The 20,374-nt window shown below is 35.9% G+C and overlaps 1 protein-coding gene across 5 annotated transcripts; it reads left to right on the top strand.

Annotated features, from left to right (window-relative positions):
- Positions 1–735: 735 nt before the first annotated feature.
- On the top strand, positions 736–20,200 carry LOC112559026. 5 transcript variants are annotated; one of them, XM_025229853.1, is made up of 17 exons: positions 7,762–7,902; positions 8,206–8,288; positions 10,062–10,142; positions 10,852–10,974; positions 11,407–11,529; positions 11,820–11,894; positions 13,693–13,814; positions 13,953–14,057; positions 14,374–14,463; positions 15,654–15,876; positions 16,107–16,226; positions 16,648–16,791; positions 17,000–17,085; positions 17,435–17,505; positions 18,908–18,939; positions 19,231–19,390; positions 20,058–20,200. In XM_025229853.1, the coding sequence occupies exons 2-17, from the start codon at positions 8,276–8,278 to the stop codon at positions 20,131–20,133; spliced, it is 1,644 nt and encodes a 547-aa protein (XP_025085638.1). In that variant the 5' UTR covers positions 7,762–7,902; positions 8,206–8,275; the 3' UTR covers positions 20,134–20,200. The 5 variants fall into 5 exon arrangements, 2 of the variants coding, with proteins under 2 accessions (XP_025085638.1, XP_025085639.1); XM_025229854.1 differs by lacking the exons at positions 18,908–18,939; positions 19,231–19,390; positions 20,058–20,200 and adding an exon at positions 17,915–18,896; XR_003098264.1 differs by lacking the exons at positions 10,062–10,142; positions 10,852–10,974; positions 11,407–11,529; ... (10 more) ...; positions 19,231–19,390; positions 20,058–20,200 and adding exons at positions 911–1,014; positions 1,324–1,462; positions 1,945–2,062; ... (4 more) ...; positions 4,898–5,247; positions 7,218–7,316 and having other exon boundaries at positions 7,697–7,902.
- The last annotated feature ends 174 nt before the right edge of the window (positions 20,201–20,374 follow it).

The following is a 20,374-nucleotide window of genomic DNA, read 5'->3' as shown; positions in this document are numbered from 1 at the left end:
TATATCAGCGATCATGCACATTTAATTTTTCTCTCTCTCTCTCACACACACACACACAAAACCAGATTCAAGTCACATTACCATACCTCTGTCATAACAGAAAGAAAAAAAAAAGACGCAGTTTTGTTTTGGCACCCTGACTTGCAAACCTCGAATGTGATTAATATATGGTTGTAAAGTTTATCTTATTCTGAATGTTACATCATTTCTTGTGATTGCATTAGCCGAGTTGAGTCCATTTTTAATGAATTTTATGTTTGTTAATTTAGTGTACGTCGCTTTTAATTAAATTGTTAACACTGAAAAAAGAGGCATATGTATGTGTGTGTGGCTGTACACGGTACGTATGTGCGCGGGTGCACGCGCGCGTTCACCCCCTACCCCCCACCCAAAAAAACCAACAATAAACAAATAAAAAAAAAACCCTGAACATTTCCTACGCTACTGAAATCATAGAATGCATTCTATAGCTATACAATACACTTTAGAACTATATATATATATGGGAGCCAATTAAGATCGACGGGATTTTCTTTTTTAAAGTTTAATTGTAGCCCTGATCTCTATTTAGCTGTATAAAATAAGTTGTATAGCTAGAGAGAGAGTTATATGAATTCCCCATCTTATCGCCTCATATTTACACGTGCATCGATTGATGTTATAATATGGACTGACTTAATTATTCCGATTCATTCTCATGTAAATTAATTTGTGCGTGTGAGACCGATCAGACCGGCACAGATTTTGAGCACAGATCGAGTTGATGGCATGATTGTAAAAACCCAGACCAAGGCAAAGTATGCATCATTCTGACGAAATATATCTTCAAATAACCTAGAGGATTTTTTCTGATCCCTCGATCCTTCGATCAGCATCAGCACAAATATTTGAAGTGGGCATGGCGCGAGAGCTCTCGTATGGGTGGTCAACAAAAAGTCAACGCTTACAGGTCTACACTCAGCGGCGTCAGAGATTCGGCTGCACGTATAAACTCGGCTGTTGCTGAAAAAAAAAGTAATTTAACAGATTGGTCGCACATGATTTGACCACAGATAATCTGGAATAGAAACTTTTGATTCCAAGTTCTTGAAAAGGGTGTTAAACAGCTTCCTACACAAACAGTACGCAAATCGTCGAACACTTTTCAGGAGGTCGTCTATAGGAAGTAACATTCTTTCCCCGCCAGCGAAAACTAATTTTAGACATCGGGCATTGTCAGTTTTGTCTGTGTAAAGTACATCTGTCTTTCTTTACATTTTGAAAATTTATCTGTATACATGGGAATTGCTAATCTGAGTCCTCATTGTTCTGCGATGATGATAGATACAGCCGATGTCGCTGTTTTCACAAGAATATGATGTTCATCCGTGTTCATCCGTAGAAGCCGTGTGGATACGCTAACATAGCAATGAAACAGCTCTCGAAAGCACCACTGGGAAGAGGAATGCATTCTAAGCAAGCGGTGAGTTTTGCATTTGATTTAATGTAGTGGAAGTTTCTGTTTCATTATGTGGAATCTGTGTGTGTGGTGTATGGCATTATCATCATTAATAATTACATGACCTATCAGAATTTTTCAGTTGTTGGATTGATGGAATAGTTGAGAAATTGTGTTTAAAGGTTACAATCGTTAAAAACATTTCTGTAATGGTGCATAATATTTATATGTGTGTGTATGTAGGGGGATTAGGTGAGGGAGAGGTGCTGTCGCAATTTTTATGATCATTATAAAAATAAATGCTTAAAATTGTACAAATACCTTTAGCTGTATGGATAATCTTTGGATTTTTTTTTTGGTGCTTCTTAATGTGGGCATGACTTTGCATTGGGCCATAAGGGGGTCTACATTACATAAAATTATGTAACTTCTAATCAAATTTTGGGAAAGAATTAAAATACTTTATATATTGTGACATTCTTGACTTGCTTTATGTCTGTTTTCAGGATCAACAAGAAAGATCTATGAGTTTAGAAATATCTCTACCTTCTGGTGAAACTGTCATAGGAAGGGTGAACACAAATGTGTTCATGGCAAATGGGAATGTTCAGATTCCTTCAACAGGTGCTGCCTACAGAAGTAGAGCTTTTTACTGTAATACACATTTGTTGACTGTATAGTTCTTATAAAAGGATCCAAAGAAGCACATCAAAATGAAATATATGTATTATGTACATCACATAAGTACATTGGGTTTATGTCCTTGCTGTATATCTGGTCATTGTTTTCTATTTTCATTAAGTCAAATTTCATGTGGTTCATAATATACAAGTTATTGAGCTGTCTTCCAGCATTAAGCCCTGTGAATGCTTAGTCTCAGGAATGTGCATTTAAGTGGTGTTGTGTGTGTGTGTGTGCAAATGCATGTATCTGTACCTAATGCATCAATATGTAAACACACCTGTTTCTCTCTGTGCTCTCTGTGATTATTATTATTCACAGCTTTATTCTTTTTAGACATAGATGACACCTGGTGAGCATCTTGCTGCTAATCTGGTGTGAAAATGCAATATTTTCTTTATTGTTAAGTATACATCTTTTAACAAGTAAAGAGTTGTAATTTTTTCATATTATGACAATGCAGAATCTGTCATAGTCAGTGCACTGCTGTTGTAGAAAACTTAATACAACAATAACCTCAATCATTTCTATGGGTGCTTCATCCCGTTTACATTAGTTATACTGTATTTGAAGTTGGGAGACATATTAAAAGCTATGAAAACTAAAAATTATGTTTAACAATTTCAGAACAAGAAGTACACTTTGTGTCTCTAGAATGGCCAAAAGACATACAGCCAGTGATATTCTTTACACACTGGCATTCCACAATCTCCACCCCGTTCCATGAAAGAATTATTAAATTTCACATCAGCACTGCAGAGAACATCAGCAGCAATAAATGGGAAATGCTACAAGAGGTGGTAAAAAAATGCCACTTTTCTTTTGGAGCACAGTTGCTGGAGGTGACATCTTGCAGGGTCAAGCTCGGTCATCCTAGTGTGTTGTCACCTTATAAGATACAGCCACTGGAGGAACAGATGAAAGACACATTATCATGCCTTTTTGCAGATACAGAGGTACAGTAGAATGGTTGTAATTGTTTGGGGGGAGTTGTTAATTATTATAGCCTTTTTAATCTTTTTGATGGCATAATTTTGTTCTTTGGAAAAACAGCTACACAGCAGCAAGTGAAAGTGACTCCATTAGAGTGAGAATCTGGTGGGAGGACTTAGATTTCCACTTATATCTCTATATCTCAAATATATAATTTTGTGCAAAATGTTGTTCGTCTTCCTCTACTTTCCTTTTTTATGACTTCCCAGTTCAGCATACTTCGCACCTTCTCCAAGCAGACCATTTTGCTTTTGTCTAGCACATGTATCCATTTCTTCCTGCAGTATGAGTATTGTGATTTCATGGTAAATTGGGATGTAACAATCTCCATGGGTGAAAATTTACACTTGTGTGAACTGCTTCAACCACTGAACTCTACACAATGTAGTCTTTCTGAGGATGTTCACTCTCCATCATCTTCAAGGTGAGAATGTGCTATTATGTGTTTGTGTTAGAAGAAAATATTCATACACATTTAAAGTCTCTGCCCTGTGTAATCTGGCCATATAGTTTTTTTCCTGAGGTGATTTGTATGCGTAGTTATTATATTCATTGGCCCGCTACATTATACCATTCACGAATGGAATTATTTTTGGAAATAAAAGGATACATTTTTATTTTTCTTGGTTACAGAGATGGTCAGTCAGAGGGACAACAGTTATCTCCAGAAGCTGAAGTGGAAAGTGACCAGCAAGGTCAGATGATAATCAGGGATCTTTTTTCTTGGTGAAAAACTTTCAAACTGGAAAGTGTATATATATGTGTGTGTGTGAATAATTATGACCATTGGCGATATCATTCTATCATACATCATAGGTGATACTGATCTATTAATGCCTGCATACAATCTGTATAGTCTGATGCAGAATATTATTTTAATCATTTTAAAATATGCATAGTGAATAATTTAGGTTAATTCGGGATAGGCACAGGTGCTTGTTATTGTTTTGGCTTGATTAAGATGGTTAATGTGACAGACTATATAAATTTTGTGAAATACATGTACCTCTGATTTAAAAAGGGTTAATGTTTGTATCTATCCATATTTTTCTCTCCGATTTGCTACTTCTTCTCTCAGAAAAGATCAGTTTCATTCTCTGAAAATTAGCAGTAACTTGCTGAACAAGGGAAGAATAAAAAAAATCCCAGAATCAATTTAGTTGTTTTATTTTTGTAGCATGTGCTGCAAAAAGTAGTACCTAATCTCAACGACAATGAACATGTTCTCAAAAGTCTTCACAAAATGTTTTTATATATACACAGCTGTTTTCATTAATGACTGTCTTACATATTGGCTGCTTGAATTTGTATTTTTATTGGATATCAACATATGTTTTTCCAGGTGGGCAGATGCAGACAGATATTACAGCAGAAGTGCATGCTTTGAGGCAGATTGTGTCCAAGCTAGATCGACAAGTGAATAGTCAGTTTGACAAAGTTTTCAAACAATTGAATGAACTTCGAAAGATAATGATGAGCACAACTTTGCAAAATCCTTCGTCTTTCCACAAAATGACCTCAAGACACCCAGTCAGGACCAGCCCATCTCCTGTAAGTAAATGAGCATCAGAAATGATACACCAAATAATCTTTATGCTTTTTGGTGCAGATTTATGCCTTCATTTTAATTTTATTTATTATATAATGATAGATTAAACATCTTTGTGGCATGTGTGCACGTCTATAACTCTGTTTTACTCCACTGTAAAGCAATCTAGAAAAAAAGTATTTAATAAGCAGTTAAATTCATACCATATTCTCACTCACATTTATCTAATTACACAGGAAAAAAAGGATGATAGAAATACGTTGCCTTTGTCAGAAACATCAATACAGCAAACCAGGGTGACTGACAAAAGTGCAAAGACAAAAGCCAAGCATAGCAGAGCAGATCTCAAAGAAAGACCTCAGAGCACCAAGCATCAGACTGTTCCTGCCAGAGAAATTTCTAAAGCAAATGATAGGGGTGGAAAAAGTGACAGTGAAAAATCAATACATAAGTCTTCCAGAGGAGATTTAGTGGAGGATTCTCCTGATGATTACCACCATGTTAATGATAAAGATACCAATGTTGACAGACAAGAACTAGGGGAAGAAATAAAACCAAGTAGGCACAAACCTAGAGGGATCAACAGGTATGTTATTTTGAAGGTCATAGTTCTTTATACATGATGATTGATGTCTTACAAAAAATATCAGCTAATGAACATGTGAGTATAGGTTTCTTAACATAAAATAATTGGTTGCACATTAATTTAGAGTAAAGTTTATTGACTGATTGATTAATTAATAATAAAATTTTTAAAGTGCATTTTCACATGTGCTGCATGCAAAAGATGTCTGCAAATGGCATCATGGAAAAAAAACAAAAAAAAACAAAGGTATGTGGATAAAGAATTGAAGAGTGGGGAGAACTGTACTGTAAATTATGAAGGATATTTCTTAAAGAGATGGGTTTGAGGCTGGATTTAAAGGCTTTGAATCTAGACACATTTCAGAGAGAAAGGGGAAGAAAATTGCAAACAGTGTGGTTTGAGAAGAAAAAAGTCTGCTGAATTTCTCCCCTGTGGTGTGCAACTAAAGCAGATCAGAGAGATAAAACTGGGGATTGCTGGGGCAAGGTAATGAAAACAATGGTAGCACAGTGTGGCAAGCTTGTAATTAATGCAAGCTCAGACTGGCAACCAGTGAAACTAGAGGGCAAGAGTGTAATATGAACCACTTTTTGTCTATGGAAGACAATATGAATGGCATCATTCTGAGCCTTTTGAAGTTTGTCCAGGAAGCAATTAGAAAGACTGACAAATAGTAAGTTGCATGTCCAGCTAGGGTAGCACAATGCAGACATGAGCTTTTTGGTGGTAGAAACAGGAAAGGCATGAAGATATATGACTAATCCAGCAAAGCTCAAGGAATATAAACTTACAGACTACATTGATGTGAGATTCATGAGGTAATATTACATTAGGATTGATATAGTTCTTTTCTCCATACAGCAGTAAGCTCAAAGTGCTTTACAAGCCACACGGGGTAGTAGATATTGATGCCATACAACAGAGACAAGTATCACAATCACGCAAACATACATACACAATTGCACAATGGACGTTGCCCGTAATATGAAGAAACAAAAAGAAGAGAACGTGACAAGGTAAACTGATTATAGTAAGTAAGTATTTCTAAAAGAGGTCAGTTTTAAGTCCAAACTGAAAAGCAGGTAATGTGTTGAAGGTAACACCATGTTTCTGGAAAATATGTTAGAGAGATGCTAACCCCAGAGTAAGTAAAGGTAGTAAAGGATGGCACACATTTCAGAAGCTATTGGAAGGACCTCAATTTAGTCATCATTTTCAGTTTGTTGATATGCAGGCTTTCACAGAATCTGTTGTGTGGTGGCGCAGACGTGCTGGAGCTGAGAAGCAAGGCCAGATGCTAGCAACTGTATCATCAGCATACATGTGATGCTGCAGGCCCACATGGGGAATAGTGGGACCTAGTGGTTGTATGTGCACTGAATAAATGTACACAGGGAGTTAAAAATAAAAAGAGCCAGGAACAGAGCATTGAGGCTCCCTGTAGTTCAAAGGTACAGATTAAGATGTGCCTATAACTACCACAGACTAAGTGAGGTCACTCTTGCAGAGGTGGCCTTAGCAGTACACAGGGACTGAGCAAGTGTCATATGCAGGGCTGAGAGCTGGGCTGTAGGCAGAGAAAGAATCTCCTTTTACAGGGCCCAGGCCCTGGTTGCGCTAGTCGCCACTTCCAAAGACCACCTCTGAGTCATGTAGGACTGGAACCAGCTTAAGAAAGAAATAAATCCGATGACAGTAATGAGATGATATGTGTCACAAGCAGAGAGTAAGTCATTCACCACTTGCAGCAACACTGTCTCAGTCAAACGATTCTCATTATAGGCTGACTGAAATGATTCAAGTATATTATAGCTGAAGAAATGGTTCAGGAGCTGGACAATCATAACATTTTCAAGTACTTTAGGTAGAAAAGGGAGATTGGAAAAATTGATTGATTAGAAGCATAACTAATACTGATTTAACAAGCTGCTAATAGGAAGCTAATTTTTTTTACAAATATTTAATTTCAGATCAAGTAACAATGATGACGGGAGAAAATCACATGATTCCAATTTACACAGAGCAGAATCTTTACCACTAATCTTGGACTCTGTAAATGTCATACCAAGGTGAGCACATTGCTGCTAAAAGTTGAGCTCTCACAAGTATTAAAATGTTTAGGAATTTATATTAATAAATTTCCTGGCTGCACGCTGAAGAGATAAAAATATCTGGAAAATTTTCAACTACATTTAGGTGGCAATTTTTTAAAAATAGAATTATTGAAGTAAATTTTGTCTGCATCGGAGACAGTGGAGTAGGCAAGTATTGTTTTGATCCACATCACAGATATCATAAAGATAAGAATATACAATTATGTCTATTTTTGGATCCAGAATTGACATTATAAGCTGTTACCTTTTTTCCTATGATTTGCCTTTCAATATCCTGTTAAGTACTAGCTGAATATAGCAGGGTTTTTTTGTTTGTTTGTTTTTTTTTTGTTCAGCAATATCTCAACATACAGCAACTATGATAACAGCAACTCCATTTCACAACAAATACCACCAACAATATCTTTAAATGAAAGCAAACAGCAGGAGTCTTCCTGTAATTCAGCAGCACCTCATTAAAGCAGACAAAAAGTTCAACACTGCAGGAATCTACACATCCTTCCAGAGATAAACAGTTAAAGAGGACATCAGATCCTTCAAGGTGGGTAACAGCTAAAATACTGAATACATCTTACTAGAAGTTTAAAATGAAAATATCCCATCTGCTGACAGCTAGATGTGTGACTCCCCTTTTTCAAGAATGGTGAAAATAGTCTATGTGTTAATTGAATGAATGACTGTTGAATAATAAAACAAAATTCAATAACTTCTTGAGTAGAAAGTGTTTTTTTGCTTATTATTTGCTTATTTTGCTTATAAGGTATTTTTTTTACTACAAATGCAATCCACTGGATTTGCTCATGGCTCATGCAAAACTTACAAAAGCTTATTAAACTGTTTACAGTTACAGAGAAACAGGCTTCACAAAAGAAACACCATCAAAGCCATCAAAAACCCACCAAAAAATACATAAAATGAAATCATCAGGTGGGTCCATTATATTTTGACAAAAACCTACATGCTATACTCTACATGTTTTTATGCTTAAATAAATTTCAAGACAACTGTTTTGTTCTCTGATGAAAAAAAAAATATATGTTTATAATTTGTCATACAGTTTGTTTTTGTATTTTTTTTTATCCAACACATGTAGGTACAGATCCGTTGTCAGGTCTTAGTTGTTATTGTCGTTATTCTGTCAGTTATGTGGGGAGGTCTATCACATTTTATTGTTTTCTTTGTCATTCTATCATAGTGTATGAATCTATTTTACAGCTGTAATTTACAGCATCTACAGCCTTTATACTTATTAGCCTGTCACAGTGCACAGATCTGTTATCTAGCCTTCTCCTTATTTTGAAAAAAGGTCATCAAATGTCATGACCCTGTATTTCTTTTTTTGGACTGTTGGGGTCTATTGCTAAATCATCTGGTGTTTGTTTTTGTTACATGCTGTCTTGTGCTTCACAGTTGCACATTTAAATCTTAGGCTGTTTTGACCAAGGAAGTTAACTTTCTTCATGTTGTTTGACCATATTTCACATGTGCAAAGCTTAGGATTGATGGAATATAAGCAGAAGATTATTAAGGAACTTTAAAAAATGAAATATAAGGACCCCAAAGCCTACTGGGATATTTTGGATAAAGATAATGGCATTAGTAAGAAATCCTAGTATGTGTAAACTCTGATTATGCCCACTTGTTGAGAATTCTGTATTTCAAAAATAGAGCTTAGCTGATAATAAATTCAACAAGCCTAACTCTGAGCTGTGTATGTAAGATGGCATACCTAGTTGAGAGGAAACTAAGCTATTTACCAATGATGAGCTTTTCTTTTGTATAAATTAGTTGAAAGATAATAAAGCATGTAGAAGTTAAAAAAAAAGGAATCCTAAAGTGCACAGGCAACAAAAATGTTTACTGTTAATTTCATGGAACAATAATCCCCAGCTAGGTAAATGTGATGGCTACAGCAATGTTACTGTTGTGTAATAATTGAAGTAAACATTCTCAATTGATATTTTAAATAATTATTTTTTTTATGCTGGTTTCCATGCTGGCTTTTCATCATTCGTTGCACCATATACACCGGTATCATTAATGTCTGTCTAGGAAAAATGAAATAGATTTTCATATAATTATAAAGGAGCTTTAACAAGATTGATGGACTTTTTCTTTCTTATTCTGACAAATACTTTTAAATCATAGTATAGAAGGAAATGTATTGTGAATAATTTAGAATATATATAAAGGCTAAATCATGTTGTAGAATGTGTAGAGTATTTGATAAATAATTTTCATATTACATGCAGATAACACCAGAACAGATCGAGTACACTGAATAGCATGAAAACGTTTGGGATAAGTGGAATATGACAGTAAACTCAAGAAAAAAATAAAATTATCATATTCTCAAAGGGAAAAATTCTGAATAAACTTATTTGTTACAACAGTGGAGGATAACTTGACATTGTTAAATGACCCTCACTAGCTCAGATTAAATTTAATTATCATAATAAATTTAATCTATCACAGAAAAACTTGGATAATGAAGCCTTTAGAGTTTAGACTCATATTTTCACTACAAAAATAATGTCACAAGTTATTAGTACTAGTAGCCATTAAAACTATAATTCCAGTATTTTTGGCTAATAAATGTTGGACCTGGACCTAAAGCTGCATCTAAAGTTTTACAAGTGAATATTAAAATTTAGGATAAAAAATTGCTGACTGACAACCCTTTGTCTATTATCTTAACAGAGGACATGATAAGCATCGGGCTAGATTCGGACAGTGAGGCAAGACTGGTGAAAGAGGCTGTCGATAAAGCTTATGAATTTGGTAACTCTTCTTTTCCTTTTTGCAATCATTGTTTGCTTTGGATTTTTGTTTTTAGTTATTCTAAAATTAACATGTGTTTCTAAAACTTGTTTCTGTGATTTACTTAAACGATTTTAAACAATTGATTCTTGATTTAAATTTCTTTAACTGAGCAGTTTTGCTCAATATATCAAATTTGAGGAGAAGTGAGTGGGTAGGTGGGAAGTGAGCAAATGTGTTTGAGCATGATACATGCATTAATTGTGTGTGCATGCATGTACACACACATGCACGCCATGCCTGCACACAAGTTTTATTGTTATCTTTCAAGATGCTATGACATATAGGCATAAATACTGCTAACAAGTCAGCTGCATAACTTTGATCCTATAGGGTAATGTTTCATGGGCAAATCAAAGAATAAAGTGAGGTGCTTGTTCAGTCACAAGTGCTCTCTTTTTACTAGAAATACTACAAATCTCAGACAGAATTTACAATGCATTGACACAACTTCAAATTCTTTTCCAGCTGCACTAATCATAAATAGCTTTTTTGAGGGGAGAGCTAGGTGTGGAGAAGGCTTTTAGTTCAGTTCCCGTTCAGTGGAGTGATGTTTTCATATTTAAACTCACTTTTAAAACATATTAAGCATATGTCTAAACTTTAAATTTTGAACTTTTTAAGGGTTTGTTGTGATACATTAGTTATTATTAAAGCCATTTTGTTGTAGATACGGAGCCAGCACCAAAAGCCAGCTCATTTGATACCATGCTATGCTTGGACATTTCTTCCAGCATGATGAAGGGAGGAGCGTTTGATGAAATGAAGAGGGCAGTGAATGTTTTCATTGATGGTAATTTTATCAGCGGAAGTTTTGTAATGTATGATTCAGATTTTAAAAAATTTGTTAACGTTACCATCTTTCTGAGTCATTTGATGAAATAAATAAAAAGGGATGAAAGAACGAGATGAATTTATCTTTATTTGCCATCATTACCAACACAGCATTCATCTTCATTGCCACCAGTCCCAACATCATTACCATTGCCACTCCATTTTTGTCATCTTTAGCACAATTTTGATGAAAAATAAGTTTTCATGAAAAAATTACATTTGTTTTGTCAGCCTGCTGCGATGTTCTTGTGATTGCTTAGCATGGAAATGGTATGATTTGTCTCCTTGTGTAATTAAATATAGAAGTTAATAAAATTGCTTTCTTAAAAAAAAAAGAAATAATTGATTAGTGTACAATACATTCACTAAATGAGAAAAATCATCACAATAGGGGTAGAAGATGCAGTCAATGAATCTGGTACAGAAGAGAATATTGGGCTTGTGACATTTGGAGATCATGCTGTTGTTGCACAGAATCTCACAAATGACTTCTCTCGGATCAGAGAAAAAGTGGGTAGGTGACCATCAAAGACTTTCAGTCTTTTTTTAAAATTATTGTTCATTTAGTTCTAAGCTCATGGAGTAATTGTGCTTTTCTTTCTTATATTACACATATACACATAAAATATTCATGTTAGTATAATTCCAAATTGTTCTGTGCATGTGCTTGCAAACATGTATATATTATGTTCAAATAGTGTGTATGGACACATCTCCCTTCTCACATCCAGGTGTTCACATGCATCTAGTGGAGAATGAGAAAGGGAAAATTTTGGTTTTTGTTTTTGTTTTAAAATGTTGCAGAGGCACTGAAGCCAGAAGGAAAGTCGCCCTTTGTTGAGGCCCTACTAGTGGCCATGGCAGCTTTTGTCCGCAAAGGTAAAGCTAAAAAAAGGGCAGGTGTAACTACCACCCCTTTCCACATCCTTTCTCCAAGACACACACAAAGCAGAAGAAATTCTTGAATGAGGTGAATATGTATGTAGTAGAGCTTGGTGTAGATTCCAGCTGACGGCTGTTGGTTAGCAGAGCTTATTGATGCACAAATTTGGATTGGCCCTTGACTGGTGCCAGGTGTTGAGGAGAGCACATGAATAGATGTGGCATCTGACAAAACCTCTTACTCATGCCTGTTTTGAGCAATAGGGAACAGCTCCTGCACGGGACTAGTTTACTCCTTCAAGTTTGTAAGCCAGTTCTTCCTCTGGCCACTGCAATGTCAACCATCTTTCAAGATACCACGAAGGACTGTCTCTGGCAAGGTGACGTACTGGGTCACATGGTCATACCAGACCAGCTTATGTTGCTTCATTGTTACAAGTAGGGGTTCTTTGCATTTGTTCTTGAATGCCTGAAGCTCCTATCTGTATCAGCAAGCACAGTTCATGGTTCATATCCATAAAGCAGGATCAGTACTATGAGACACTTGACAGATTGCCTTTGTAGTAAACCTGATGTTATGGCTGCACTAGGCCCTGTCCAGCCTAGCTCTTGCTGCTGTTGTTGTTGCAGTTTTGACAAGCAATGTGTTTATGGACCAACCCTTCTGTCTGCGATTATTTTTGTGTTTAATGTGGGAACTAAGGTGAGTTGATGACTCTGTGCAGACTCTAGGAGTTTGATGCTTCTGTCTTTGGTTTTGTCAAGGCCATATTTACCGACCATTCTTGCTCATAGCTGTCAGGAGATCTTAATGCAGATATCTATTGTGGAGCTGCCATCTTTAGAGAAGGTGGCTCCCATGTACTTAAAATTGATCTACCTCTTTGAGCCATATCCTGTTAATGTCAATCTCTGCTTTGCTGTTGCCAGTGACCATGACTTTACTCTTGTCAGTGGTGGTCTACATTCCATATTTGAGCTATCTGTCAGTCTGTTGACAAAGTCTTGCAGTTCTCTGTTAGTGCCTACCATCAGATTGATGTTTTCTGAAAAGTGTAGGTTGCAAATCACCCTCCACTGATGGAAATGGAAGTATGATGGTTATGAAGAGTTTCATGCATGATACTCTCCAAGATGTTGAAAAGCACAGGTGATAGGGATATCTTTGACATATGCCTTCTGTTTTGTGAAAGAAAGCTCCTATTTGGTTATCCAGAAATACTGCACTCGTTGAGCTATTATAAAGCACTTTGATGATTTGGATGAGACTTCTTCAATGTTCAATATTCACATCAAATGCCACAGCCCCTCATGCCAGACTTTGTCAAAAGTCATCATAGAGGTTCCGCTGATGCTGAAAATAACATATGAAGAGATATGACAACAATGTGGCTTCTCAAACTAATAAATAATTTGAAAATTTATGGGGCTTAGAAAAAGATTTTCCACTTATGTGATAAAATCGAAAGAGTTCAGAAATAAATTTATTATGAACTAGTAGTCTATTTGAGCCTCTCAGATGGAAAGTTTGCTTCACTTAGCGGTGGTCGTGGTCACACTAGCAGGTGCAGGTAACCAGCAAGCCATTGCCATTAGGGCATAAAATAAATTACAGATATGCATGAGACACTATCATTGCAAAGTGTGAAAGCATTTGAGGTTACTGGTTACATAAAACTGCTCTTAAAATATAAATATTTGATAAAGGAATATTGTTAGATGTGTTTTGATAACTATGATGTCTATGTCTCTTTTGAAACATTTCAATAAATAGCTGTTACTGTTCTTACTGAAGGTGGCGTTGTCTCTGTGTCTGGAGAGTGGAATGTGCGTCCACGTATCATTTTTATCAGTGATGGCTATCCAACTGAATCAACTGAGGATAAGGGACTAGATGTTGCCAAGAACATTAATCATGTGAGTAGATGCTTGAAATGATGTATGGGTGAAGAGCACTAAATATTTTATCTTGTGTCTGATGGCTTGTAACAGAGTAAAGCATTATGCATAAAGCTGCAAATGGTTGTTTGCTTACCTGGCTCTTTATTCATACAGGTGAGGGCAGCTGTATCAAGGATGTTGATCAGTTTCAAGGCCAGCTCAAGTTTTAACCAAGTGCATCCTATTGTGTTTGTCCCAGTGGGGTCTATGGCTGATAAGGTATTTTGTAGATAATATTTTGATAACATTTTGTAGAAGTGCTTCACTTTAGAGAAAAGATATGGATCTGTAGAAGCATACAATTAACAAGTTTACAAATTCACAAATTTTGTTTAGCATACAGTATCTTCAAGGAGGGCACTGCTTTCTTAGAGGTGCACGGTAAATAGGACGAGATGGTTTTATTGTAAAATTAATATCTTTGCATTGATACAGCAAGTATTGCAGGTGAGATGGAATAATATAACTTTTCACATTCTAAAAGGCAAGGAAGTGTAATTAATAATGCACTTGTAACTTTTGCTTTTGCTTTTAGTTCTACATGAAAGCAATGTCTGACGTGTGTGGTGGATGTTATAAAGAGTCAGCCAACATCAGGGACCTATGTTACTACTTTAGAACACAGGTAAAGTATCTGCACAATTATCACAGCATAATCCATAAAGATTTAAATGAAAAAGGAGTTGATTTCCTTGGAACTTCTTATCTTTTGTAACAATTTTTAAAATTGTGTAATATATACATATACCATTGACATTAACATAAAGATAGTAATCCTAAGAAATACAATATCTGACATCATAGGAAAAATAACAAAACAGACAAGATAAACCACATACACACAAGACACTGGGTCACTTTCAGCAGCAAAAGCAAGCCATTCATCACAGCATTTATGAACACTTCCTGATGAAGATCAGGCAACTGCAAGAGAAGCACTGGTCTCAAACCTGGAGTAAGACAGCAATAAGAATGTCACAAATATGTAACCTACTCCATCCCCTCCACAAGGACTCAGAGTCAACACAAACCACATGACCTCCCCATTCCACCCAAGACCTCCATTTGTTTTCCTAAAAAAAAAGAAAATGAACAAATGCTGTAATAACAAACACAAAATAGATTGTTGTAGATGGTATATATATATATAAGGTCCCAGGGCGATGGCAGGTGATAGTTTTCACAAAAATTCATATTTACAGACCATCATCAGGAAATAGAAACATACATACCGATACCTATACTGCCATTTGATAGCTCCAGGGCTGAGTTTACAGTAAAATATAGATAAGCATTATTAGGAGTTTTTAATATTCATCTTTATGTTATAAATGTTATGTTATAAATTCAGGTTTGTCACTGATCTATCACAATTTTTTTTTTAATTTTCTCCGGTGTGTATCTCAGATATTCTGACAGTCTACACACCTTTAAACTACTATGCTTTTCCTCTTATCACTGCATTCTAAGATCCAATATGTAATAAATGTTTTGGTTAGCTGGCCATTGATTCTCCTCAAACTTTCAAAAGTGCACTGAAGACTGTAATAACTGTTCAGGAAATACTTTCAAAAACTCTTAACTGCAGTGATGTTACCTTGGTATACTGGGAGTTTCTTTTGTAAGTGTGGCAGAGATAAAGCACTAAATAAATATCCTGATTATTGCAATTTCTTGTATCAATATATGGTCTTTCTTTGTGTATGTGTTGGTGTTTTGCATGAATTGGATTGCTTTATATGGGTGTTGTGGTGCTCTCCCTCATATTTGTTGTCACACCTAGAAAAGTCATCAGAAATTTTTATTTCTTTTCAGGATACAATAGGGAAAGTGATAGTATGCTTGAAAGACAAGAAGGAAACTGTATCACAAGAAGAAATAAGGGCAGTTGTTAAAGCACTGGCTCCTGACCTTAGGCATGTCGATGAGAAGGAAATAGTTGAGACCATACAGAATGAACTTAAGAATCCTGAAAGGCGTTCCTCCATTAAAGTCAACCCTAGAAATGTTGAACTTAACAATGTGTATGAAAACACAGGTGTGTGCATTCATTCATGTTTGTAGAATGTGTGTTTGCACATATGTATTTGTATATTATGCTGATTCGTGGTAAAACCAGAAATAACCCTCCATGAATTTTTTTGTGCATAAATGCATATGATATTTTCAGTCTCTCTTTATGCTGCAGCATTTATTTTTGTAAGAAAATTTTGTTTTGATGTCTTGGTGCTTTGTACTTGACAATATTTCCTCTATTTTTTGTTTCAGAGAAAGTCAACTTAGGTTACTTCCTGCCACTGGGTACACGAGTAGTTCGTGGACCTGACTGGACTTACGGGGACCAGGATGGAAATGGGCCAGGCACTGTTATTAGTCATGAAAAAAAATGTATGTGTCAGTATGATGTCACACAGTAATTGCCCTTTAGCTTAAGAAAAAAGATCTTTGTATTCTCTTTTAAGCATCTGTCTTAAGTGTGGGTCACTGCTTGTCATCCATGTTTTTATCTTGGCAGCAGAAAACCCTACCACATGGTTAAAAAACATGATTAATTTGATGTAGGCATTTATCACCAAAGGCTTGCAGAGTAAGAGATGATTTTAAATGTTGTTTATATTAACTTTTCTGCAAGTTGAAGCACTCAGAGTAATGCATGTAGCAGGTCAGGTCGGATTAGCAAAAGAATTTTTATAAAAGGCGATGACATGCTCACAGCTAGAAAAAAACTTTGTCTATATCAAAGTATTAAGTTTTTGAGTGATAAACTGAAATGGCTGTCAATTTAAACTGCTTCTTGGAAATTAATCAGATTCTTGGCACTGGGTCGAGTGGGATTCTGGAGAGTTCAACTGTTACCCACAAAGCCCAAGAAAGGGATTTCATCTGATGAAAACAGATGAAAGTCCACGGATTAAAACTAAAAATCTTGAAATTGGCATGGTTGTGAAAAAAGGTAATCATATTTGTTGAAGACATTGAGATTGTTTCATTTCTTGCTCACTTTTTAAAAATCACTTCTTGTAAGTTTTTTAGAAAAAATTTTGGAAGTGGTATCTTTGCTTTCTGTCTGTAGCAAATAAACGCTAGTACTGAACTGACAGAAAAAGCCAGATTGTTAGTCACAGAGGTTGTGATATATATCTTGTATAATGGTTATATAGGACTAAAGTGGAACAAGAGGGATGGTGATGAGCATTTGGAGAAAGGTGTGATCATTCGCAAATCAGACAAAGAGAAGAAAGTAGTGGTAAGCAATAACTTGTAACTCTTGCCCAATCTTTTAATGAAGTTTTATGCTGAGTTTTAGGTAATACTGTTAAATGCAGTATTCAAGGAAATGGCTTATTACTGTTGAAATATGATCATTTTTTTGGAAGTTTTATTAAATAAATAATACAATATATTAAGAAAGATGCTGCCCTACGTGCCGACCGGCATAATGGGCAGTAAGTAAGTAATTAAGAAAGATGTTATTGTAGAATTAGGTGTGAGATTTCCATTAGTTTAGTTTATTCCTTGTTGTACCTTTGAGGAGCATAGGACCACGAGATTTCCATTAAGTAGACGTATATTTCACTGGTTTTCATCTGATGTAGGTTCGGTGGTCTAATGGAGAACTACAGGTCTGCACTTACTCTAATAATGGTCCTGCTGAAGTTGAGTACTGGTAGGTTTTTATTTCTTGGTATAGAGATCTTGATATGTGTATGTCGGACACAGAAGCTTCTGGGTAGATGTGGGTTCCCTCTCTGACTGATGCCAGCACACATATCTGTTCATTTATCATTGCTGGTCTGCACAGTGAGTGTGATCTTTCTTGGTTATGATGCTGTGCATTATAAATATCCATTACATTCTCCATTTCTTGGTATTTGTCTTCTTCCAATACAACACAGATTTATTAACATTGTGTTTGTACTACCATCATTTTATCTTTTAGTGAACTATTAGTATGTGTGTGAGAGAGAGACAAATGACAATAAGAGAGTGAGCACCTCCAACAAATTTTGTTGACTTGTGTGACTTCTAGCTGTGGACAGAGCAAAGCAACTAGATAACAATAATCATGTCTGCAGACCTCCCAGTCCTGTGGGAAGAGGTCAAGACAGCTGAACACACTTTGAAGGGAGGGAAGTCATCTGGAATTGACAAAGCCCCAGCGGAGTTGCTCAAGCAGGGTGATAAAGAAACAACAAAATCTCTCACTGGTCTGTACCTAGGAATCTGGCAATACAAAGACTGGCCCAAGGAATGGACACATTTACTAGTCATGTCCTCATTCAACAAAGTTCTATACAAGAGATCTGTGATCACAGTATTAACATTGAACTGGGAATCTTCTTTCTGACACAGTGGGTGTTCCCCAAGAGTGAAAATCTTGGAGAATATCATGCAAGAAACCCTTCATGAATATCACACCACCCTGACCATTGATGAGGAGTTCATGTAGAAACTGCACTTTTCAGAGGACGTGTACCTGATGGAGGACCGCAACAGCAGACTGCAAGATATTGCCAAAAGATTGACAGTACAAATGTTTATGAAATGGAGACCAAGTCTGATGAGAGCAAAGTCATGGTGAACATCAACAGCTACAGCAAGTTGGAGATCTGTATGAATAGACAACAACTTGAAGATGTGAATAGCTTCAAGTATCTAGGAACCACCCATTCCAAAGATAGCAGCTGCTTGTCAGCAATGAGCACTAGTATTGCAACATTGATAGCAGTAATGACTAGCTGAACAGGATTTGGTGTGACAGTACCATTAGGTTTGCTACCAAGCACAGACTGTCTAAGTCCTTCAGTTGCCATCCTGCCATAGGAATGCAAGACATGGACTCTGCTTCCTAACAGAGAGAAAAAAATGGAGGCATTTGAGAGCAAGTGCCTGAGGAAATTAATATTCAATTTCCCTGACAATGGTCATAGGATGGATGAATGAATACGGGTTTGTGGGTGGCTGTTTACGCAGGTGAAGATGTGCACTTGCTTAATATAACTGTAAGAGAGGGTTGTTAATAAATTTATTGACTTTATGTACTGCCACATATATCTTTTTCATTGCAGGAATGGACAAGGAAGTATCCCTAATGTCCCTGGTAAATACTTTTTCTTAAATGATTTTAAAAGATGACCTGAGAAATTTATTACATTCCAGTAGGAAACCATTATCATCTTTATGTATGTTCTTGTGCTTTTTATAAGGAACAACACATTTCCCTTTCTACATTTTTTTCTTGATTTTGTCCATTTAAAATTTGATTATTATTGAAGAGATGTATACAACCTGATTGAGGACTGCATAGAGAAGATTTTGTAATTGTCCAGTGGTAAACTGTTTCCACACCACATTAATTTGAGAAAGATATTGTGTGGACTTTTATTTTCAGGTCTTTGTAAAGAAAAAGAAGAGGAAGGAAAAGGCATATGGCAGTGGAATGATGGTTCAGGCAACTGGATAAATTATGATCTCAGTACAAATGAACAAATTGAGAAACAATTCCTCAAACACAATGTGGCATCTGTCCTCATCTACAGAGATGGCAAACAGTGAGTCGATTATGAGTAACATAAAATCAGTGCCTGAACTGATAACATGAACTCCAATCATGACATGTAAAGGTGCCATTAAATATATTTCTTAAGCTTCAGTTGCTGTATTTCACAGATGATACTCTCATTATAGAAGTGGGAACACTTGATGTGCAACTGCATGGATGTAGGTGCTTTAAAAGTTTTTGATGAAAAGTATTTTTTACATTCCCACAGTTCCTTGAGGTTATCTTACATGTGGATACAACTAATTAAGTTGTCCAGCTCTTCAACTGACAGTAACCTTGATAATTCAATCATCTCTATGTTTCAAAATGTCACACATTTGTTTGCATGTCTGTATTTCAAGATATCTGATTCCTGTTTACCCCTATTCTTTTGATCCCAGGACAGAAATTGGTTAGTTGCTAGATATTTATCTTTTAATGAATACTGTCATTTCTTGATGTAGTAATAATTTCCCCAAACCCCCTCTTTCCACTGAGTCTTTCTTTTAGTAGATTTCTGTTCATGAATCAGTACAGTGGGCTCTTCCAGAACTTAAGCAGTAAAAGCTAAAGATAATAAAGCTTAAGCTTTCAAGAAGGCTTTTTTCTGTCACCATAAAAGTCTATAAATCATCATATGATATTGCCTATTGCCTTCTTTGTTGTCTTTTTTCCAGGAGGCGAATAATGTTCAAAAGGAAAACCGAACGTTTGATTGATGGCAACCTGGAATATGATGTACAACGCATATGAAAATGTATCATTTAAGAATAATAGCAGCAGCAATATATTCACCCTTTTAAAAAAGTACTATCCTGAAGTTAAGTCTTTGCTTTTTTTATGAAATTTGGTTCTTCAGATTTACATGAGTATCAGAATGATCACTGTGAAAGTGTCATTGGAGGAATGACAAAGAAAGCCTAAGGCAAGAGCACTAAAAGGGTGAAATTTATTTGGAGATAAATGAAAAACCAAAACAGTTCCTCAACCAGGA

Source organism: Pomacea canaliculata, linkage group LG3, assembly GCF_003073045.1.
Source record: "Pomacea canaliculata isolate SZHN2017 linkage group LG3, ASM307304v1, whole genome shotgun sequence".
Lineage (NCBI taxonomy): Eukaryota > Metazoa > Mollusca > Gastropoda > Architaenioglossa > Ampullariidae > Pomacea > Pomacea canaliculata.
This window is presented reverse-complemented; position numbering and strand designations above follow the sequence as displayed.

Excerpts from the sequence above, each read along its gene's own strand:
- LOC112559026 (XM_025229853.1), top strand. Across the intron at positions 13,815-13,952 it reads TTGCCAAGAACATTAATCAT|GTGAGGGCAGCTGTATCAAG; the intron begins GTGAGTAGATGC and ends TTATTCATACAG. Across the intron at positions 14,058-14,373 it reads TGGGGTCTATGGCTGATAAG|TTCTACATGAAAGCAATGTC; the intron begins GTATTTTGTAGA and ends TTTTGCTTTTAG.